This window comes from Musca vetustissima, unplaced genomic scaffold (assembly GCF_032173495.1).
Source record: "Musca vetustissima isolate MV318-11 ecotype Yass unplaced genomic scaffold, APGP_CSIRO_Mvet_v1 utg36638, whole genome shotgun sequence".
Taxonomy (NCBI): domain Eukaryota; kingdom Metazoa; phylum Arthropoda; class Insecta; order Diptera; family Muscidae; genus Musca; species Musca vetustissima.
In genome coordinates, this window is record NW_026879653.1 from 132,298 (window position 1) to 156,584 (window position 24,287).

Consider the following 24,287-nt stretch of genomic DNA (forward strand, 5'->3'; position numbering starts at 1 on the left):
ATTATAAAACCTTTTTAAAGAATTTATTTTTTTCTTTTCAATTTTCTTTCTTTAACAAATTTATATGTTGAAAAATGCTGAATGATATGCTTCATTCGCAATTTTTCATATACATAAATAATTCATATTGATAGCAGAACGCTAGAGTTTTATTTGTTTCGTACAAGAACAACAATAACATTCTCAAGTTTTAATACTGGTGGTAACAGCGCCTGATTATAAGTGCAATAAAATAAAATTTTCAATCAATCGTTTGATTTCGTTAAACTGGTAATATTACACTTTATTTTTTTCTGAAATTTAAGTTGTTTTACCTCAGCACATTATTGCTGAGAGTTTTGTTTGATAAAGAAAAAAACACCATGGAAAGAATGTGATTAAATATAACCGTGTTGTTTGTGCAAAATAACTTAACTCGCAATTTCATGGATTAATTTTTGAAAAATTTGTTTATTTTTAAGGGTACTAATAAATAAATAAAACGTGTGCTTGCAATGCAATACAAATTTGGATATGGTTTTAAATTTTTCTGATTAACATATGCCTAGTAATAAGTTCCTAAGCCATGCTAAAGTTTCAATTTACTTCAGTACATTATTTTAAATTAACCCTCTGTTAGTCAACGATGTTCTATAGACTATTTAATGCAACAAGAAATCAATTTAGAGTACATGAGTACATATCTTCTTCAAAGTTATCAGAGCGGACATTAGTTGTTGTTATATCTCCCATAAACTCTGATTGTTGTACTTACTCTACATGTGTTTTTATACCCTCAGCCTTTAGGCTAATGATAAGGTGAAAATGTGCCTCATCGAAATATTGGTTTTATACGTCATGTTTCGTTGGACCAAATCCGTTTCAAAAAATTTGGAGTCGATTTAGCCATGTCCGTCCGTCTGGCTGGCTGGATTGTGCGCACGATAACTCTCGAAGGCAGCAACCGATTTCATTCAAACTTTGCACATCTTAAGTTCGAAAATGGGGAATATCGATCCACTCCTTCTGGTACCTCCCACACAAAATGGTCAAAATTATGTTAAAAATTAATTTTATAATAACATGCAAACGGACTATCCGATTTTAACGAAACTTTGTACAGCCTATTATCTTTACCAATCATAGATAAAGTTTGAAGATGGGACCCATTGGTCCACTCTTCCCAGTAACTCTCCCACAAAATGATCAAATTGTGCTAAATATTACTTTTATAAAAATATGCAAACGGACTATTCGATAGAAACTTTGTAAAACCTATTATCTCTACCAAGCCTAGATTAAGTAGGAAGATGGGACCCATTGGTCAACTCCTTCTAGTACCTCCCCCACAAATGGTCAAAATTTTCAATATTTGTAAATCCAATATCAGGCGAATGGAAGGTCCGATGTGAACCAAACTTTGCACAAACCATTATCCTTACGAAGTCTAGATTAAGTCCGAAGATGGGACCCATTGGTCCACTCCTTCTGTACCTCCCCACAAATGGTCAACATTTTCAATATTACTAAATCCAACATCAGCCGAATGGAATGTCCGATTTGAACCAAACCTTGGTATTATCTTTACCAACCCTAGATCAAGTTTCAATATTTGTAAATCTAATATCAATATCCGATATGAACCAAACTTTGCACAACCCATTATCTTTACTAAGTCTAGATTAAGTCCCAAGATGGGACCCAGTAGTCCACGGCTTACGGTACCTCCTTCACAAATGGTCAATATTTTATAAAATTTTATCAACATTAAATCCAAAACCTCTTTGATAAAAAAATATTTCTTATATAAAGCTAATAATAAAATCTGTGTCTAATTCCGAAGACTTCCGCAAACCATAGGCTGGGGGCATAGGCTTTTTTACTTGTTATAGTAACATATTTACTACCTAGAAAGTGCAGATTCTTAGTTTATTACTTCTGGCCAAACGAACAACAAACTTATGGACATCAAAAGATTAGCCAGTTTGATATTCAGTAATAAAAAGTTGTTGGGGGAAACAAATATGCTGTATATAAGACACGAATCGGTCGGAAAAATATTCGCTTACGACTAGACTAGGCAAAGGGATCTCAGAAATGTTGCAATACCAAACGTACTAGGAATAGTAGGAAAGGAAATTTCGATCGCTTTAATTCAAGGCCAATGGCTAACTTGGTGAATAGACCAAAATCTAGTGAAATAAAAAATAGGTATTGGCAAGGCCAAAAAATCGCGATTCCACATTTAAAATCGCCAATTATTTGTTGCAAAATACATATTGTATTTTTGTTCTATGTAAATTTTGTGATACATACAAATGACTTTAGTTTTTTAACTTTGAAGATAATTTGGTCTGATCAAAATAAACACATACCAGTCAGACCTCAGGTGGAAAAGTTTGGTATTGGGCCAAACCATCCAACCAACAAACCCACATCATGTTACTCAAACCATAAACATGGAAGATGTTCTCTTATGGTTTGGGTCTGTATAACTCCGGATGGTGTAGGCACTCTTTTACAGGAGAATTTGCCCATAGCCCTTGGCCAGATAGGCCTTAAAATGTCATCTTCCAGCATGACAATGACCCCAAATATTCTGTGAAAATAGTAAGGGATTGGCTTAATTCTCAGGAGTTTTGGTTAATGGAGTGGTCCCACAAAGGCCTGGAAAAAATCCAGTATATTATATATATATATAAATGCCAAAGAGTAATTTACATTGTGTTCAAAAAACCTTGGTGCATAAATGTGCCAATGACTTGATTATGAAAGTATTTACGGTTTTTGATACTTAAGCAATGAATGAAAGATTTTGTATATGTTTGTTTAGTTGTTAGGTATAGATTTTTTTTATTTATGGAAAACGATTTAAGTTTGTGTAATAAACACCATAAGAAAAACACATAACGTGTTAGGGGCAGCACTCGACCCCGTCTTACATTGATCGGTTTCTAACTGAATTCACTTTTTAAATTTGAAAATCATTGCCAACAAAATAAACTACATTTAATATGTGGTTGTTTTTATTAATATTTCAATTAATTGATATTATTGACAAATTCAAAATTCATCTTTCTTATTCTTATTATTCAACATTTCATATCAACTTGTCAAAGGTGCAGTGTATTATTTATTCGTAAATTGCTGCTGTCGATAAAGATGAGGCAATAATCCATAAAATATGATCTGATGCTGTTATTGAACTCAGTGATAAGCGGCAATATCATTCTACGTTTTTTTTTTATTTTTTTATTTTACAGCGAGAAAGTGAGCCTCCATGAATGTCATTGATAATGTGAAATCCACATAATCGTGATAGTGTCTTGAAAATCGCAGAAACATTTAAATTGCTAGGCTTTCTTAAACACGCGATTCAAATAAAATAAAACATAAAGTGACAAATTGGAGTTCAAGGCCTTCGAATGGAAAATTATTTGGTTGATGAATGGCATTGATAATTATAACAATAATTGAGAGATTAGTACCGGCCAATTTAAATGAGAAATAAACTATGTTTGTTGAATATTATCAACAAAGTAATGTTTAAGAAACTATCTTCCAAATAATAATTTTGTTCTCTTGTCATCGATCCTAGGCCCAATATTTCAATCAAACTTGATACTCACTTGTTCGTACACATAAATAAATGCAATCGAACGATTTTTTTGTTTCTTGTAATTGATTCACTCACTCAGTCACTCATTGTTTGCGTTGCATGTAAAGTGGCAATTGATACATTTATTCTAGCTGTTGTTTTTGTTATAGTTCGTTCGGCGCATCGTCGTATGGTATTGACTTCTACACTTGTTTTAATTAAAGAACTACACTAAGATGGACTTTGTTCGATTCGGGTATGTTTTCTTATTCCCTTTTATATTGGACTTTGTATTTGTTCGGGAATTCACTTTGGAACAAATTTAACGTTTTTTTTTAATTAATGTCCAATGTAAGAGGTACAACCTGAACCTGTTGTAGTGTTTTTTTCTGTTTTCTTATTTAATTAATGTAATATAATCTAACATTACATTAATTAAGTAATAAAATGTCAATGGATTTGAATTGATATTATTGTCCATGGTCAATAGTAGTGTTAGAGTAGGTAAATGTTAAGATAGGTCATGAATTAAAAGAAAATTATAAATTATTGCTAGATTATATTTATTTTTGCAATTCATCATTTATTATTTACAATAGAACGGTTTTCAAAGTAAGAAACAGGACAGATTTACAAAATAGTTGCGAAAGCAATAATTAAAGTTCATCGGAAAGCCCTTCAAATAAAATGTAAAAATTTTTAATAAAAGATTGCAGAATTTCAATGAGGAGAATTTGTTGGCATTGAACCCTTATGATGGCAATAATCATCATTTTGAATCGTGCAATTTAAAAATCGCATAAAGCGCATTGGTCCCCAGAGTTGCAGCCGCCACAGAATTCGACGCTGCTATCGCAAACATTTTGCGAGGTTATTGGGATTTGTCCATCAGCAGTTGCATTGTCAAAATCGTTGTTCTGGATTTTGGCAGTAAAAAAACTGATGGATTCATTACCTTCCGTTCCAATGGTAGATGGTACCAAGAATCTCTCATCAGTTTTGGAAGCAAATCGATCTTCAGCAAATATTTGTATCTGATAAATTGCCGTTAGCATTCAGCTTTGCTCCCCGTAGGCGGATAAATGTATACTTAATAGGTTCGCATAATAGGACACATGTCCAATCCCAATGATAAAAACATGACACTAAGCCCATACTAAATTAATTATTTGGAGGTGATATAGGCTGTACGTACTTACAAATACCAATTATTTTATAAAAGTATAAATTAATTGTAGCACTATATATAAAACTATCTGGCAAACCAACTAATTGTTGCTTTGTTTTAAATTGCAGATATACATATAATAACCATGTTATGTTATAAAACGGGTTTATTGCAGGGCCTCTTATAAAGATTACGGCATATAGAGATTAATTTTTTTATCAGTTCAAATTCGTAAATGTTGCCTTCGCAACAAATCACAAGAACCACAATCAAACTCCTCTAAGGCGTATTTTTCATGTACCACGTTGTTGAGAATTTCCTCGTTTTGTAGGAAAGCACTTATAAAGAAGTTGGACTGTATATTCATAACTGGGACATAAGATCCAAATAGCATACATTTTGAATAAATAATTCAAATTCTAAGTATTTTTCTTTCTTTTTGTACAATATCATTAAAACTTATATATCTAACATTTTTCAATTTTTTTATTTCAGATGAAGGACTTTCAAGAATATGGTCAGTTCCATTTCCATTGGGCCGATTATGTTGTATTCGTGCTGATGATTGTTTTATCTACCGGAACTGGTGTTTACTATGGCTACTTCAGGTTGGTCTCTGTTTGACATTTATTAATTGTAAATCTTCATAAAATCAATTAAAAAATGTTATCCTTTACAGAAGAGAGAAAGCTGGCAAAAAGATACCACACGCTGATGTGGAAGCAACCAAAGCAAAGAGAACAACAGATTTTGGTTCCTCAAAAATGAATGAATACCTTCTGGGATCACGAAAATTAAAAATATTTCCGGTAGCCATGAGTTTGGTCGGTAGGTGAGTTAAGAACTGTGATTCCATTCAATCTAACGCTAATTTAATTTTGTTTTCTTCTCTGATTTTGAATCATTTAGTTATGTCTCAGGTGTTACCATACTCGGCACCGTATCGGAAATCTATAATTTTGGTACCCAGTATTGGCTAATCATTGTATCAATTGTATTTATGGCCATTGCTGTGTCTAAAGTGTATTTGCCGGTATTTGCTGCCCTTCGTGTTGGGTCCTCCTATGAGGTATGTTTGATTTGTGTTGGTCGTATTGTTTTTGTTTAATATCTTATCTTAGTAAATCGTTATGCCAAAATATTTTTATTGATATTTGAATTTTTTAACAATACCAAATTGTATGACAATGCATATTGTAGTGGCGTTCAAATACAAAATAATTGCTAATTATTTATTTAGTATAGATTTTGGGATTAGAATTCAATTTTTTTTTGAAGTTAGGCTAGCCATTTATTTAAAAAAAAAAATAAAAAAACCAGTAAGGAAAGCAGTAAAGTCGGACGGGGCCGACTATATGACACCCTTCACCACTTTGGATATATTCAACAGATGAATCCCAACAGACGTTGAAGGACCATTAACATATATATATATATATATTTATGTATATATTTATATATATTGACATGTTTATAGTTTTCATTCAAAACAGTTTTTTTGCTTCTCCTACACAATTATGCTTTTGTTAGTAACGCCTTTTTGCATTTTAGCTAACGATTAACTACAGTTCATTGTACAAAATAGCGTGGCAATCGGACAAACTTTGGGTCTTCAGTGCACAATTTATATAAAATCGGAAGAACATATATATAGAAGCTATATCTAAATCTTAACCGATTTTAACGAAACTTAACACACATCATTCTAGACCTAATTTATTACGCTATGCCGAGCAAATCGAAATATATATATTGACTTTGTTGCACCATTTTCATAAAATCGGACGAAAATATATATGGGAGCGATTTTCAGGAAACTTGACACACATCAGTCTAGACCTAATTCAGTATCCTATGCCAAATTTCGTGCAAATTGAAACATATATAGGGACTTTGGTACACCATTTTCATTAAATCGGACAAATATATATATATATATATATGTGAGCTATATCTAAATCTAAACCGATTTTCAGGAAACCTAACACACATCATTCTAGACCTAATTCAGTAGTCTATGCCAAATTTCGTGCAAATCGAATTATATATAGGGACTTTGGTGCGCCATTTACCTTAAATCGGACGAAACTATATATGGGAGCTATATCTAAATCAGAACTGATTTTCTCGAAACTTGGCACACATCCCTCTGGACCTAATTCCGTACTCTGTGCCAAATTTCGTGCAAATTGAATGATATACAGAGACTTTGGTGCGCCATTTACCTTAAATCGGACGAAACTATATATGGGAGCTATATCTAAATCTGAACCGATTTTTCTCAATTTCAATAGGGTTCGTCCTTGGGGCAAATAAGTGACCTATGCCAAATTTCATCCAATTCGGATTATAAATGCGACCTGTACTTTGTTTACAATTTAACATGGACAGACGGACGGACATGCGTAAATCGACTCAGAAAGTGATTCTATGCATATTCTCAAAACATATGCACAAAGACATAATATCCCGTACCACAGTGTGGTGAAGGGTATAAAAACCATGTCTGATTGATTCTACTGCTCTGTCTGAATAATCCACTCTACTATGGAAAGATTTTTCTCAGCACCAAAGGCATTTCCAATAAACAATCGCAATCGATTGTCGATGACACAAAGCTAAATGCAGATTTGTTAATATTAACTGAAAACACTCAATAAAACTCATTTATTATATATGTATATTTAAGACACACCTAAAAACCCTCAAATGTTATATCCATCCTTATATTTGTGTTAATCTCTAAAACAAATTAAACGTGTTTGTGAAAGTTTGAAGTTTGACCCCCCTGAATGAATTCATCAAATACATTAAATTTGCCAACAATGAGTGGTTATAGAGATATTGGTGTTTAACACATAAACAATCTAGAAATGGACTTTGTTCCATGAAATTCACGATACCCTATCTAGACATTTTATTTATTTTTTTTCTAACCACTTGAGGCAGTATGCGCGTTTAGAATAATTGTTTCTCTATTTTTTGCATAAATTTGTTTATAAACATTAAATTGTTGACACAATTAATTTACATTCAAGCGTTTTGCAGACTTGTTGTTTTTATCATTCTTTTAGTTTAGAGAAAACTTATCAATTGAAAAAATATGTGAATTCATTGAATTTTGACACTAATTAATCATTTTGTTGTTTTCTGATAAAATTTCTTCATTTCAACAACAATAACAAAAACGAGGGAAACAAAAAACGTGCACAAATAATTAAATATTATATAGTTTAGAAAAAAGAAAGTCAATGGTGTTAATAGATAACAAAAGTATATTTTTTATAATTAAAACTGTTATTACCCCTCATGATAAAAAATACAAAATTTTATTAAATATTATTTGTTGGAGTTGTAAAATAATATGGCTGGTTAGGGCGAACTAATATAACCATACATTGCTATACAACGTCTCTATTTTACTGCAAAAAATTGTTGTCATAGACAAACTAATAGACATGTGAGATTTAGTACTATGATCCGCAGCTGATAATATCACTTGTTATCAAAAATCAAAATCAGCTGTGTATCATGAAATAATATCTTATCGTCGTATTACAACAAACTGAATAAAAATACGACTCCCACTTATCACACTGTAGTATAATTAAGTTTTGCATGAATTTGTTTGTTCGATATGACCAAACAATGTCGTAAACATTATAATTAATCAATCAATCAAATTTAATGATGGATATACGTTGGAAATATAAAAAAACACATTTTTTTATCAGGTATACTGCGAATTGCAAATTTTATTATGGAAATAATTTAATTAGTTGAGATATACGGTCGGGAAATCACATTTTATTTGTTCATTATGTTATAAATTCAGATATAGTCAGACGGAGTTGACATTATACATACGTCCATGTGTTTTATATTCCAGATGTCATTTGAAATTGTCGAGTAGATTCGGAACTTTTTGTTTAGAGCTCTATATCTCAGTAATTAGGCCAAAGATATAAACATTTTATGCCTGATTATTTTCCTATGATACTTAATTACAACAACTAGTACCAAAATAAAAAATAGTATTAGTTTAATATTTTTACATTTTTGTCTTCACCGAAAGTGCTCTATCCGGAATAGCTTCGGCATTTGATGGGGCACATTCGGCACCCATAGACATAGCCTGGTAATTACACGGCGAAGCGCTTGCTTGAGGTGATCGACACTTTGGTATTTTTTTAGTGCCAACCTTGCTTTCCAAAATACTGCAGACACAATAGTCCAACGGATAAGTATCCGGAGATTTTGGTGGCCATTTTGCGCTGGAAATGAAGCGAGCAACCTCATTTTGTAACCATTCATGGGTGGCACGTTCTGAGTGCGATGGTGCTGAGTCCTGTTGGAATGTCCAAGGTCTGCGGCCAAAATGTTTGCGTGTCCAAGGCTTTAATTCACCCTGCAGAATATGTTCGCGATAATATTCGGTTTTTATTCTGATGCCACGGACGATTAATACGAGCGGAGAGCGACCATCGGCTGTTACGGCGGTCCCCACCATCACACAGTGGAAAAAATACCGATCTAGCGCGCACAAAATAAAAAATGAACTTGAAGGAAACTTTAAAACATTAATGCAGTTTTAAAGCAAAGTGTTGAGTGTGCTTAATCCGTATTAATAAGTTAGAACGGAATAACGGTACATTTAAAATAGATATTTTTTCCAAAGTTAAAAATGGTATTTTTAGCTATAAATTTGCGATGGTCGTGTGCATTCTGTGAATATATTAATATAGAATTATGTCCTTTTTTGATATATAGTATTGGTATTTAATTAAATGGAATAGTTATATAACCCATAAGTTATTTTAATTTAGGTGTTTCGGGCTTAATATATGTCAGGTCCGTTTTTTAAATTCCTTCAATTAAACTAGGGGTTTCGTATGGAGTGCAGACGAGTTCAGCGTCGATTTTTGTTTTATTTTTTTCGTGTGTCTGTCTAGAACATCATACTAAATTTGTACATGCGACTTCCTGCGACTCTCGGATTTATGGCAATTTTTTGAAAAAAATGCCAATTTGGTGTAGGAAGCTTTTTTAAGGTTTTGTTCAAATTAAATTAAAAATTTTTGAATTTTGTTGATATAATTGATCAAATATGACTCGGAATAGATGACAGCATAGCATATAAGAAAAAACAACAAGTTCAAAATGTCCGTCCTAAGGTTCCAGAGAAATGAGTGTGAGTATGAAAATGAGGGTATGTAAGTAAGCTGCTCCAAACAGTGATTTTAAACTCATGCAAACTCCAAATGTCCTTCTAAATAAAAAATTGAAATTACAACGAAATCGATTGTAAGAGTTATCTCAAATGCCGCAGGTAGGGGGTTTACTTTATGAACCCTGAAAAAATATCATTTTTTTTCGCTATAAGCAAACGGAAATTTTGTGCGTGGAGGTGGAATTTGCGGTGCAACACCAAAAGTAATGAATAATTACAACAAAATTTCGTCATTAACACCAAACATCAACTTATACGAATACGGCCTGTGTACCTTACATGCAAGGATTCGATGTTTAGAATGTATATTGCACATTTCATACCGACTGGTTTAGGCTACTTTTCGAAGAAAGGAAGGCACGTATCATCATTAATGATTTGAAGGAAGAAATGCACATTATTGTTGACACACCTAAATCCGTATCCGGAACAACAAACGATGGCAATACTGCTAGGCATTTTTTTAGCCTGGCTTGTAAACATTTTAGTATCATCCTTTCAACCATGGCCTGTGGATATGCTATTAACGCAGGGTCATTTAAAGAACTTACTGAGGAAACATTTATTCTTTTCGTGGAATTATATCCTTGGTTCTATATGCCTTCAAGCATACACAAAATATTAGTGCATGGAGCTGATATAATTAAATGTGCAGCTGTGGCCATAGGAACGTTGTCTGAAGAAGCCATGGAATTAAGAAATAATGACTTTCGGAACTACAGGGAACTGTATACCAGAAAAATGAGGGATCTTTTCAATAGTTTGCTATTTTCTTCTGATTCAAAAATCAAACTTGTCTCGTAGTACATCTAAAGAAGTCCCACTATCTAAAGATGTTCTTAAACTACTGGAGGATCCAATGCTACCAACTAATTCAGATCAAAACTCGGATTTTGAATGTGATTAGTATTTAATAAGTAATGCCTAAATTTTATAAAATATATATAGTGTAATGATTTAGATATATAATATTAACAATAATAAAGATACATATAATAACAATATAACCCACTGTTTACCCCACAGATGTTTCGGAATTTTTAAAAGAAGCTCACATTTTAGGAGTACTATTAGTTATAACGAAAAATGTTGCTTAATAAAAAATGTTTAAAAAGCTTCAAAATAGTAATTTTCGCCTAAAAATGTAAGTTTGGAGCTTGAGTTCTGGTGTCCAACCGAAGGAGCACATATTCAGCTGACCTCTTTGCCAAGTAAACGATAATTTTGTTTCTTTACAAACTGCTGGACAACGAATGTTTTTTCATCGGAGAAAACCAAATTCGGCAGTTCAGCACTTTCGGCCAAGCGAAACAATTTTTTAGCTCTTTTGAGTCTACTTTCTTTCTGTTGCGGTGGAAGTTTCTGTGATTTCAGTGGCTTTGCCCTGAGCTCATTTTTCAATATTTGCCGAATAGAATATTGCGATATGTTCAGCTCACGAGCAATTTTTCGGCCACTGCGACGCGGGTTTCGATCAAATCGTTTCTTTAAAATTATATTTTTTATTATTTTTATAAAGATATAGATTGTAGTTAACGACTTTTTTATAATACTGCCTTAAAATTTGAAAAGTTTTATACACGAAATACTTACAAATATTACAAAAACACCTGTAAAAATACAAAAAAACGGCATTTAAATAAGCTTGTTTATTTTTATATTTGATTCCTATGGATCAAAGCTAGTGATGTACAATGAGAGCTTCATATCGAAAACGCCATTGCCGAAAATGCCTCAGATTTCAAATTTAACAAAATTAAGTGGCATATAATAGCAAAATTCCAAATTTTGGGTACTTTAGGACATCCTTTCGATATTCGCTAGTTGCTCATACAGAGTAGTATTAGTCGATATTAGACGACAGTTATTTCCGATTCTAAGATTATACATATAAATTACGTCTGAAAATTTTAATTCCCTAAAAAATAAGTTATTTATTAAATTAAGTCCTTAGTATAATAGTTTTTTATTTAGCATATTCGTTATAATAATTGAAATTTTTCTCTTTGCAGTATTTAGAAATGCGTTTCAATTCAACTATTCGGAGTATTGCTTCCATAATGTTTGTAATGGATGAAGTAAGTAATTAGCCATTCAGTTGAATAATTTAATAATATACATATCAATAAATAACACTACTATCTTACATTTCAGATTTTCTTTTTGCCAATTATTTTGTATGTACCCGCAATAGCATTTGGCCAAGGTAAATATTTTTAAAACCATACCTTTTATACAATAACAAAATGAATTTTATTGATTTAAAAAGTTACTGCATTTGCATGACATTTATTAACCATTCATTTTGTTTTTCCTTTACAGTGACTGGCATAAATATCCACATTGTTAGCGGTGTTATTTGTGTCATTTGCGTTTTCTATACCCTAATTGTGAGTTTTTAATATGGTTAACAATTCAAAGATTATTATATTAACATATACTATTGTATTATAAATTCTAGGGTGGTATCAAGGCAGTTGTACACACAGATGCCTGGCAAATTATTGTAATGTTTCTATCAGTGGTTGTTGTTGTGATATTGGGAACAATTTATGCCGATGGTTTTACAGATATTTTCAAAACTGCTGCCGATGGTGGCCGTATTATATTTGCAAAGTAAGTTAATACCAATTCTAATTCAGTGTGAATGATATGTTTCATTTTTTGAAGTTTGTTTGTGCATTAACAGCATTAACCCGTCCCCATATGAACGTCAATCTTTGTGGGCTGTTTTAATTGGTGGATTTTTCTATTGGACTTCATTTAATTCCGTAAATCAAACAATGGTACAACGTTATATGTCACTGCCGACACTGAAGAAAGCTCAATGGTCTGTTGCCATATTTACAATTGGTATTATACTGTTTATATCTATTTGCTGCTTTGCTGGATTGTTGGTGTATAATTTCTATAGAAATTGTGATCCATTGACTGCTGGTTTAATTGCGGTATGTATAGTGATATATAACGTGATTGAACTATAATGTATAATAGTGTGTGATATAATTGAGAGACAGCTGGAATTGTCTTAAAACGAAATGAAATATATTAAATACAAAACTGGATACAGGCATTAACTTTGGTATAAACTAAAATCTTATAGTCCAAGTAGTTCTGGCGAACCCTATAAATATCTATAAACCTAAACCAATATTCCGAGATGGTCTTTTATTTTATGATTTAAGGACTTATTCAAATCAAAATTCGCTGCAATGAATTTTGTGGATTTTACACTGTTTAAAATATATTATTAATTTCAATGAGTTACACAGAATGAAATGATTGATATATTCTTAATATAAAAACTTAAAAATGAAGTATTCGGGCATGTTCTGGCATTCACTTCAACGGTAGAAGTGTATCGAACACACGTTGAGCTTTACACCTTTTTGAAGTGAATTCTTTGCACTACATTTTCATAGTGAGAGTCGGGTGTATTTATGTTTTTTCTATATAAAAGAATATTATTTTTGAAATAAAAAATGCACATGATGATAGATTGTGTATAATTTGTTTAAAATCACAAAATTAAGATGAAAAGCCATTAAAAACCAATTTTAAATAGATACTAAAAGATACATATAACATGTAATCATGATTAAAGGCTGAATTAGGGTTTATTTTCTTAATCAGGCTGAATTTACCACGATTTATCATACAAATGTAAATAATCGTGCGGCAGGGTTTCTTTTAAATCATGATCGAAATCATGGTACAAAAAATACTACTCTCTCACAATGTACCAAAATTTGCAACTGTTTGCAATAATATCACCTGATCGGCATTTAGATCATGATTAAAGGTATGTGAAAACGATTAGGTTGTATTTTTGAATTTCATTAATTTAAATCATATATGTGAATATACTTGAAGGTTTGTGTTGCTTTTTTTCGCATGAATCTCTCGTTTGACACAAACTGCAGATTTGAAATAAGATCGTACAAGATAGTATTACCAAATGTTCTTATTAAATCAATCAACAAATTAATGATATTACAGAGACTTTCATACATATAATATATTTTGGGCATTTATAAATGCAAATGAATGCAATTATCGTTAGAATTAACGATATCACTAAAAATGGCAGAAACAATGTTAAAGAAGAATACAATTTATATTGTATTTTGAATTTATTTCGGAGCAGAACTGGAGGTAACTTTTGAGGGGAAGTGTATGTGTGAAGTGAAAAACCCGATTGATTTTAAACATTCCCGGTATTAGTAGTATTAAGACTAGACTATCAATAACAGAATTTATCTATTAAAATTAATTTTGAATTTATTTCTGAGTCGGTTTAATATGTCGATCGACTCCATTTTTTAAATGTTTTGTAACTCGTCCGAATAATGCATAGTCTAGCATAACACACTGCAATCAATACAAGGATGCGAATGGACCTAAGACGGTTGGAAAGCCAATACAAAACATTAACGCTTATTCAACAGAGAATTCATCATAACCTTGTTCTTAAATTGTATTATTCGCTTTTATATAGTTTATAGTTTTATTTTATATCTTTTCATGTTATCCTTCATAATTAAACGTTTCTTTTTTCTTAGAATGACGATCAACTATTGCCGGTTTATGTAATGCAAACAGTTGGTAACTTACCTGGCATTCCTGGTCTATTCATTGCTGGTGTCTTCGGTGCTGCTCTAAGTTCCTTGTCTGTTGTCTTAAATTCAACAGCTTTAGTTGTTTTAGAGGACATTGTCAAAGGCTGTTTCCGTTTTAAGCTATCGGAAAAATCATCTGCCGTAGTTGTGAAAACATGCATTGTGATCTTGGGTCTCATAGCCGTCTCATTGGTATTTGTGTTGGAAAAGTTAAGCGGCATTTTAAGTGTAGCCACATCGGTAACTGCTATTGCGGCAGGCACAACATGCGGTCTCTTCACCTTGGGTATGCTGGTACCTTGGAGTAATCATAAAGGAGCTTTGGCTGGAGCTATTGCCGGTGCCATTATGTCTGGTTGGATATCGTTCGGTTCACAAATATCGTTTGCCAAAGGTGATTTAGTATCGCAAAAACTTCCAATATCCGTAACGGATTGTCCGGCTAATATGACTCTACCCGATGATACATATATTGATGAATCGGATGTATTTCCATTGTATAGATTATCATTCCATTGGATAAATCCAATTGGTATAGCATCAACGGTTCTTGTTGGTACTATAGTGTCATTTTTAACAGGACCGACAGTGGTGAAAAAGTTGGATGCTGATGTTTTATCGCCTGTTATTCACAAGTAAGTATTTGTTTGGAATTTAATTGAGTTTCGTAACCAAACATCATGGCAAATGAATGAATCTCATAATGCGTCGCATTTTCTGCTACTAAATTTGTTTGGATGTATCATCTAATGTGTTTCTCTTATTTTTATAGATTCTTGCCAAAAGAATGTTTCCCACCCATGGATTCAGATAGCGATTTAACCAGGGAGAACACCGCCCAAACATTAACTCACCTTTTAGGTAATTCCACAGCTAGTACAAATGTGGGACATGAAATGGAGCCTGGTGAAGATAATACAGAGCGTAATGCAAAATATTAAATGAACTTATCAATATAAATATATATGGATATATAAGACAATCAATAACTTGCCAAAATTAGTGAATACGTAATATAAAATAATGCATATATAACATTGACAATTTTTGTAGAAGTTTTATTAAATCTCGCTGGAAGAGTCATCTGAGAATTTGTAACCACGAGTTAATTGTGCCCCTAAGGAATAACTTAAAAAAAACATAAGTAGATATCGATGTATAAGTATGGCATATGGTTCCAAATAAAACACAAAATATATATTTTGTGTATTAAATTAGTTAAGTTAGTTTTGTAATTATGTATAGCTTTAATTGTATTAGTAGTATTTATATTATTGCAATATTTTATAAGTGCAATTATTTTTTAAATTTTAATAGTCTACTGTATAGAGCAATTATTCAAATTCCCTTTGTTAACTAGTTTTATATACATTTTAGAATTTTCCTATTTAAATGTAATTGTTGTAAAACATGCAAAATTATTTCAAAAAAAAAAAAAAAAACTTTATTATGAAACAATTAAATTTTCGATCATTTTTGCATTTCAAACAACTAATCTTTAATTATGAACTATATAAATATATATTATTTCTTATCCCCAAAAAGGCCATAAAATATTATTTTTTTTAATTCAGAATAAATTTCGTTCTAAGGTCAATTTGACCTTTCTTTCGGATATTTCAGCAACTTTTTACATGCACTTATTTAAATTTATTTACTTAAATATTATCTATGGAAATCACTACTTATTCATCAGGCATCAGACTTAATCTAATTAATTATAAATATTTAAATATAGTTATACAAATATACATGTCATATAAAATAATATTATATCAATTTTCGCAATGTAAATATGTATAATTAAAAAATAATAACGCAGAAGACAAATTTTTATTCACGAAAAAATGTCTGTGATAAAATTACTGGTATTTTTATGTTTATATAAAGAAAATGAACATAACATATAGATTTAAATATATATGTACAAGAAAAACTAATGCAGCATTCATTTTAAAATATGAAATAAAGAATACGATTTTTAAAAGTTCTCTATTATTTTGTATCATCAAAAATAACATTTATTTTGACTATATCCACAAATTTGTAGGTCGTATGCCGATTTATTGATACGGAGAGATGGTGTATTACAGATCATGTGTGCAGAATTTCTCCCATTGATTCCCAGTTTTCATGAAGGTCATTAGCGAGAATCACTTGATAGCAAACACTCAAATGAGAATAGGGAGTTACATCTTTGACAGATCAAATCCATCGGTGTATTAGAAGTCTCGCACCAGAGAGAGAGAGAGGGTAGAGTGACATGAATAACAACAGTGTTACTCATTTTGATAAAATCGTCTTATCAACAACCACCCCTCAACCATAGGAAAACCAATTGACCAAAAATCAAAGATATCATCAATTACTGCTTTAGGAAACTGCCAAACATTTGTAATGATCGGCCAGAAGAAAATTTAGGGAATTCATTATTGCCTCAGCTGATAATTTCACAGCATTTGCAGCCATACCATTTTATGAACCACCCAGCTGCCCTGAGATCCAGGATTAATGGAGTGACTTAAAACGGTTTTGATTTCTAAACAACAGATAGGGCTGTGGTAAGCTACGCCGTGTGTATATGTCCATAAAATATTCAGAAATATTACAATAACGCTTTGAGAATTCTTTACATGTGGGTCTGTGACAATATAAATTTGTTGCAGTTTCTGTTTTGATGCCACCGAGATAGTTATTCCAATCATAATATCGTGGATTCGCAAACTGGACGCGTCCACAATTTTCGAACAGCTACAGTTGTTATTAAATTACAATTTTGTTAATTAAGTCTTTTAAAACAATTTATTGAATTTTTATATCACGTTTTGATTTACTAACTATACAATATAACCACTTCAAAATATCTACTACAATAAATATTGTGCACAGACTAGCTGCAAATGTGTATAAGGTGTAAACGGTTTGTTGCTCCAACATTGGACATTTGTGGACAGAATGTTTTGTTGGATCTATGGAAGCCTATAATAAAATAGAAAATTAAGAGATGCAATAAAAATTAAATATTTTATTTACCATAAGAAAACTGGGATTAACTTTATTTCGCCAACTAAATGAAGCCACAGTATACTCTTCGATACCCCATCTATTAATGGAGTAACAGTAATGATGTGAATGTCCAGCAAATGCTAAACGTGGGCGTAGAAGTTTACCTTTTAGAAAGGACAATGTATTAATGAATAGTGTACATTCAGAACATCGACTGAACTCAAAAGGGGGTTGACATGAATTAACATTATAGTTTGGCTTCTCTGTATCAGAGCTATTTGACACCAACGAATGTTTTAATAGAGGAGGTCTCAAACAATGAAGTCATCAATACATACCAAGCCAATATGTTGCATTCTTCGAAAGAACTTCCCATTTTTCACGATATTCTTCAATATTGGGTGAATCATGTTCTCTGCATGACTGATCCGATTTCCGATACGTTGGGAAATGTTGTAATATTATGGGTCGACTATAATTAACATGTTCTTCTATTGTTCTCAAATCGTTACACGTATTTAGATTTTTAAGGCAATTTAGTTTGTCTGCAAAAGCGGAATGTAATAATAAATAAATGTATGATTAACAAAATGGATATAATGTTATTCAATTCTAGAATACATTTAGCATAGACCATTCTTAATCATTACCATACGATATTGTGTTTGTTTTAGTTTACCTGCCACATGGTGTAGATCATCTATAGCAGCTTTACAAAATTCACAACCATCATTTTCCATGGCCATTGAATTGATAAACACAAAATGATTACCGCCAAATGTGTACATTTTCACGCCCGTGTTGTTGAAATTTTTTTCAAAACGGTTTACAAAATATGGATGTAATCTGAAATATACAATTATTTGTAGCATTTCCAACACTATCAACAATGTCTGCACAGAAATTATACTTATAATGAAATCCAATATCATGATTTCCAACGGCACTTATTACAGGAACGTTGGCTTGGAAATGGCTAATAAATCGCGAAACATATGCGTTAAAATCGTTATGATCTACCATATCACCTTCATCGAAAAGATCTCCAAGAACGAATACGAAATCTGGCTTGTGTAGCATTAATGCTGCTTGAAATGCCCGACGCATATGCCATTCACGATATAATTTATCCAGCCAGTGCCCTCGGAATGGTCCCAATAAATGGGTATCGGCAATTATCATAGCATGAAGCTCTTGTGAATCTAATGTCGGCCATGAACATGAATTTAATTTTATAAAATCACCCACAAATTCACAATAAATTACTGAAGACAAAACAATGAAAATACAGCGGCGCCAATTCATTTTAACAATTTATTTTCTAATAAAAAGGGAAATCATAAAAAAAGTTAGAATTATTTATTCCTTTTCGAATGTCTTATATAGAATTATCTCAAATGGTCTGTTAATGTGAGAATCTAGTACTTTTTACTACGATAACTATGATATCGAACAAAATAGTAAAAACTAGTAGATTCTTGCAGTACCGGAACAGACCAAAATTAACATTTCCATTTAGATTTAGAATGCCTCCACAATAGATTTAGAATGTCTCCACAATTTACCTCTAAAAATATAAGGGATATTAAATAAAGGTTCCAAGTCGATAGCGACAAATCGTTTACAACAATAAGAACATAACTTTAAAAAATACAAAAAAAATGGAATTTTGTAGTACGTGTGCACTTATCTCAGTGATAGAATTTGTATGGGTACAATTAAGCTTCGATATTTAAAAATTAATTTATATCATAATTTCTTGCTATAAGATGCACTTTCTTATACACTGAACTCTCGATAATGTGAACACTCAAACAGACATTAAAGTGGTTGTTGTAGCAGCCCTATTGCTTTTACACAATGGGCTGAGGTGACAGACGTTGGCCGAGCAAGACTCGTTTCGTTTCGGATTGTAGAACCCTCTGTCGTGGAAACGAGAATCGAAAATGTGAGCAAATTCGAAAATGTAAACTACCCCGACATTAATTATTTCACATTATCGAGAGTTCACTGAATATAGGTTTCTAAATTCTTTTATTAGTATTATTTCAAACTAGACCAAATGTTTATTCTATATCTTCTTAGAACTAGAACCGATATTTTTATACAGGGTATTATGGTTTTGTGGATATGTTTGTATCAGGTAAAAGGAAACAAGATAGGCCCATGCTATTTTCGTCCGATTTTATGCAAATGATGCACACAACTCCGAAGGTTTGTCGGATTGAGACGGAATTTAGCATGGCATATTAATGTGAGTTTTGTAGATATCTATTCGGATGTAGGATATAGGTTCCATATATAGTTTAGCTGTAGCTCCTACATATGTTCGTTCGATTTAATAAATTTGCGCCCCTAATACCCATAGTTTGTTCAATTCAGATGCAGTCTCGGACTTGGCGCTTTGCTGCATGAAAGTTTGCATAGATTTCAGAATGACATGTTTAAAAGTTAATTTAAATTGTTAGATGTTGATAACATATTTAATTTAGTTCGATTCCAAGTCAATGATCCTCTAAAGATTATATGTATGTTCTATCGAATGGATATTGTACGTTTGATCACCTCTGTATGTATCTAAAGTGATAAAGGTTAGCATATAGTCCGCTCCGTCCGACTTTTGAGCTTTCCTGACAGGTTTATCTTGACCAAAGTTTGAAATATATATTGTGCAAAGTTCGGATGAAATCGACGGACGGGCATACGTTAAACCATTTGGAATCCATACCTCGATTACATGCAAAGAATGAACGTATATTCCAATTCCAGAATGTGCTGTTACTGCCTCCCAATGTTGGCTTTTGGTGTCTTCAGGGAATTCCTTCCTTATGTTTGGGATTACAATGCCGGCGTCGTTGTTTGCCTGGAACCATTTGATGAGAAAGAAATCATCCGTGCCTGGAACCATTTGATGAGAAGAAATCATCCGTGTCTGGAGCCTCTATCTCACGTCCTGTGCATTCAGCAACATTCACTGACATGATCCATTGGGTAGCAGAGACCGTACGGAGGGGTTGACGTCGTGGATGATTCACACCAGACCAGATTCATTCAATCAAAATATACGAAAAGACAATTACCTCCCAAATGATTTAAAATAAATGTGGTTCCTGTGATCAGTTAAATCCTTTGTATTTTATGTATATTTGATTTGAATTAAACTAATATTAATTTTAATTAATAATAATAATAATATATAGAAAAAAATGAAAAACGTTCCGCCTGGTAACGGATGGGAGAACACAAAATGACCGATAACCGAATTGTTTACGAATGAGGTGGGATGGAGACAAAAAGAGAATTGCAGTCAGAGAACCGAGCCATACTGAAATGTTAATGTATGACGGCGTTGCTGACGTTAAACGATTTAAAAATTGGGGTTTGTAGCGCATTTAATAAAATAAAAAAATTAAATAAACTAAGTTCATTTACACTGTCTCAAGAATTCTCTTAAATGAAAATCATCTGAAAGTGACAAATTGAGCTCCATACAATGTAGGAAACAAGTAAAAGTAGAGGATTTTCATGATATATGTTGCTTTTAAAATTGCTTTAATAACATGAATTAATTAATTAATCTATATGCATCGAACTACTTTAATCGAATTAACTTTTAGTACTTTATAGCACAAAAACACGATTGTATAGCATAGGATGGTGTTTTAGCTGGAATCGTCATTTATTTTTGTATGGTAAATGACGCAAAATTGAATCCTGATTTTTCTATAGTATGCCAATGTGATTTTGGAACGTAATTGATTACAAAATTAAATTGCATTAGTCGGTAAAAGTCGAAAATCAATTTTGAGCAGGTTTGATAAAATCGAAAGATCGAAAAGTCAAATTTTTAGTCCGAGTCACCGAAATGTCGACTTTTTCTTCAGAGGCAACAATCGAAAAATCTAAAATTCTACTTCGAAATTCCGAGCAATTTTGTCGTCCTTAGCCGTAGTGTTATCACTTTTTAGTGCATCAAATGATGTGTTATCAAGTGCGTTAATACCATTTGTAATTATTGATAACAAGTTACCATGGCAACCAAATTTCCAAATAAAAGAAATAAAACAAATTTGTATATGGGAACTAAAAAGGAGGAGGTGCTCGTATTTGTAGAAAATGGACATAATTAAAGAGATTAATGATAAATTTATGGCTTTGGAAGCTGAGGTTGACTCAAAACTTGATGCGGTGTAAGTAATATATTAAATTGTTTATGCTTAAAATATTATTATATTGAATATTGCATTATTATAATTGTTTTCGGCTGTGTGTGGTGACATTACAACATAAGTTTCGAATGCTATTATTTCTATCCTAATTTATACAGGGTGTCTCGTATGTTATAATTCATCCCTAAAACTATGCTATACTTTTGTTCATTTAGAAAACGCGAAGAAGCGAAATTTGAAAAGAATGCCACATCGTTAGAAAGGAAATCACAAAATCAAGAAGAAGAGGCTATGGTGAGAAATGCCAATTTGATTAAGGTATGAGATTTGAAATTAAAATTAATATAAAAATATCCAACTATTAATCGCTCTAATTAATTTTATATTTTTTCTTTTCAATAGTCTCTCGAGATGACAAAGGCTCGTTTGCGTTCACGTTCCACATTCTCACCTGTGGAGCAAATTTTAGAGAAAGCTCTATCGAACTATAAAATGGATTTATTGCGTTCGCATCAAAGAAAAACGCAGAATTGTAATGCGGCTGAAAATATATACGATACTGTTGGAATATAAACTATATTTTATTTTATACTTATCTAATTTACAATAAAATGTATAAACTAATAAAACAATAACATTTATAAGCCATCATATTTAATGTTTTTCTTTATTTTATTACCATTGTATGTCGTGTGTGTTATGAAAATGGTAATTAATTAATCACGAAGTTTTTACCAACATACCAAAAAGTATAACTATACCAACAATTGTATTTCATGCTAAATGTTAAAAATATTATTATATGTGGCTTGGCCTAAATGCGTGTCGATTACAAAGATGGTGTAAGGTAGAATGATTACAGCAAATGGCTAAATCGTCTTAGAATTCCATACTTTCGGGATAAACCTAAAACTCTGAACAAATCAGATAACTATTTTAATATAAATCCCTAAAAAGGGCGCGAATATTAATAATTTTTAGGAAGGTCGAAAATGGGAGGGGTACCTTTATATGGGGGCTACCCGAAAAAATTAACCTAAATTTATAATTTATTGTGGAAAAAATTTGCTACCCCATAAGAACTCAAAGTACTAAATTGCACCCACAAAATACTGAAAATTGGGGGTACCGTTATATGGGGGCTACCAGAAAAAGTTGACCTATATTTATAATTTTTAGTGGATATATTTGGTACCCAATGTACCAAATTTCGGCGAATTCAGTTGAAACACGCGTTCAAAAACACGAAAATACCGGAAATTAGGGGTACTTTTATATGAGATCTATGCCTAAACGTGACCGATATAGCCCATCATCGAACATGACCCTGCTGCCTGCTTACTCTATACAAAATTTTGGGGATCTATCTCAATCCGTTTAGAGGCTAGAGTGATTACAACAGACAGGCGGACATGGCTAAATCGTCATAGAATTTAACGTTGATCAAGAATATATGGGAAATTACAAAAATCTTTTAAATTCCTTGAAACTGAGGTTTGCAAGCTTTTAACTCGGGAAATATGAACATAATGCATATAATTTAAATTCATTTCAATAAAATGAAGTTTTCTTGCCAAAATCTTAAAATATTGGTAAAAAATAATAAGTTAGGTGCAAGCTGTGATGGTGGTAATGTAAAAAATGGGTGAAAATGTGTTGAAGCCAACGAGTTTTTTTGTGTTCCTTCCTGATTTGTGGCTAAACTACACAACGCACGCACATGTGATCAGTGACTAAGTTACAGAATACCCCATGGACAATATGATTCTAAAGTATGATTTTTTGATATAATCACTGCATCCACCCAAAACGGATGCTGACATTTTGATGCCGGATTTTCGGTGTTTTTTGAATTTTTCTTATAATCAGGATGCGCAACCAGATAATGGGCTAAATTAATTATAGGATTGTAGAACTCGTGATTTTATTTCGTTTAGTGTATATCTCATGAATAAGCTTACCGTAGTTTCTTTGCAATTGGATTTCAAAGACGAAAATTTGCAAATTTTACTGCAAAACTTATGTATACCAAGGAAGCAATTGTAGGTGTGTGGATTAATTAATTTTTTATGGAATTAAAAAAAATTTAATTTTCCATATATACTTTATGGTGTCAGAAATGTTTATTTCGATGAGTTAAAACGGAAAAACAAAATTAATATACCCCATACTATGGTGGGTTACAACTAAAAGGGGCGAATAATGATCATTTTTGGGAGGGAGGTTTCTTATCATATACGGTAAAAAATACAAAATTAAAGCGAATTCGGTTGAAAATTGCTCTTTAAACCCTCAATTTTTTTTAAGTGGAGATATTTGGTACCCAATAAGAATAACCTCACTCAAAAACCCCAAAATAACGAAAATTGGGTGTACCTTTATATGGGGACTACCAAAATAATGGACCTATATTTATAAAATTTAGTGGAGCAATTTGGGACCCTCTAAGACCCCAATTTAAAATAACGAAAATGGGGGTACCCTTACATAAGGCGACCAAATTTTGAAAATAAAAAAG

At 32.0% G+C, this 24,287-nt stretch overlaps 3 protein-coding genes across 3 annotated transcripts; 2 read left to right on the forward strand and 1 right to left on the reverse strand.

The window, feature by feature from the left end:
- The first annotated feature begins 5,239 nt into the window (after nt 1–5,239).
- LOC133324693 (sodium-coupled monocarboxylate transporter 2) lies at nt 5,240–15,233 on the forward strand. The gene is made up of 9 exons (XM_061533534.1): nt 5,240–5,353; nt 5,425–5,577; nt 5,655–5,814; nt 11,988–12,053; nt 12,130–12,181; nt 12,298–12,365; nt 12,437–12,591; nt 12,665–12,923; nt 14,538–15,233. The coding sequence occupies exons 1-9, from the start codon at nt 5,241–5,243 to the stop codon at nt 15,231–15,233; spliced, it is 1,722 nt and encodes a 573-aa protein (XP_061389518.1). The 5' UTR covers nt 5,240.
- A 2,163-nt stretch (nt 15,234–17,396) lies between these two features.
- LOC133324689 (metallophosphoesterase 1 homolog) lies at nt 17,397–18,905 on the reverse strand. The gene is made up of 5 exons (XM_061533529.1): nt 18,511–18,905; nt 18,280–18,446; nt 17,939–18,145; nt 17,628–17,764; nt 17,397–17,573 (listed from the first exon to the last, which is right to left on the reverse strand). The coding sequence occupies exons 1-5, from the start codon at nt 18,903–18,905 to the stop codon at nt 17,397–17,399; spliced, it is 1,083 nt and encodes a 360-aa protein (XP_061389513.1).
- A 2,799-nt stretch (nt 18,906–21,704) lies between these two features.
- On the forward strand, nt 21,705–22,342 carry LOC133324690 (uncharacterized). The gene is made up of 3 exons (XM_061533530.1): nt 21,705–21,790; nt 21,985–22,087; nt 22,172–22,342. The coding sequence occupies exons 1-3, from the start codon at nt 21,717–21,719 to the stop codon at nt 22,340–22,342; spliced, it is 348 nt and encodes a 115-aa protein (XP_061389514.1). The 5' UTR covers nt 21,705–21,716.
- The last annotated feature ends 1,945 nt before the right edge of the window (nt 22,343–24,287 follow it).

What these genes read in the sequence shown, in the direction of transcription:
- LOC133324693 (XM_061533534.1), top strand. Translation starts at nt 5,241, where the DNA reads ATGAAGGACTTTCAAGAATATGGTCAGTTCCATTTCCATTGGGCCGAT. An exon ending in GCCATGAGTTTGGTCGGTAG is followed by an intron (nt 5,578 to 5,654) that starts GTGAGTTAAGAA and finishes TGAATCATTTAG; the next exon opens with TTATGTCTCAGGTGTTACCA. An exon ending in GCGTTTTCTATACCCTAATT is followed by an intron (nt 12,366 to 12,436) that starts GTGAGTTTTTAA and finishes TATAAATTCTAG; the next exon opens with GGTGGTATCAAGGCAGTTGT.
- LOC133324689 (XM_061533529.1), bottom strand. Translation starts at nt 18,905, where the DNA reads ATGAATTGGCGCCGCTGTATTTTCATTGTTTTGTCTTCAGTAATTTAT. An exon ending in GATATTGGATTTCATTATAA is followed by an intron (nt 18,447 to 18,510) that starts GTATAATTTCTG and finishes TGTATATTTCAG; the next exon opens with ATTACATCCATATTTTGTAA. An exon ending in TGATCTACACCATGTGGCAG is followed by an intron (nt 18,146 to 18,279) that starts GTAAACTAAAAC and finishes CCGCTTTTGCAG; the next exon opens with ACAAACTAAATTGCCTTAAA.
- LOC133324690 (XM_061533530.1), top strand. Translation starts at nt 21,717, where the DNA reads ATGGACATAATTAAAGAGATTAATGATAAATTTATGGCTTTGGAAGCT. An exon ending in GACTCAAAACTTGATGCGGT is followed by an intron (nt 21,791 to 21,984) that starts GTAAGTAATATA and finishes TTGTTCATTTAG; the next exon opens with AAAACGCGAAGAAGCGAAAT. An exon ending in GAAATGCCAATTTGATTAAG is followed by an intron (nt 22,088 to 22,171) that starts GTATGAGATTTG and finishes TCTTTTCAATAG; the next exon opens with TCTCTCGAGATGACAAAGGC.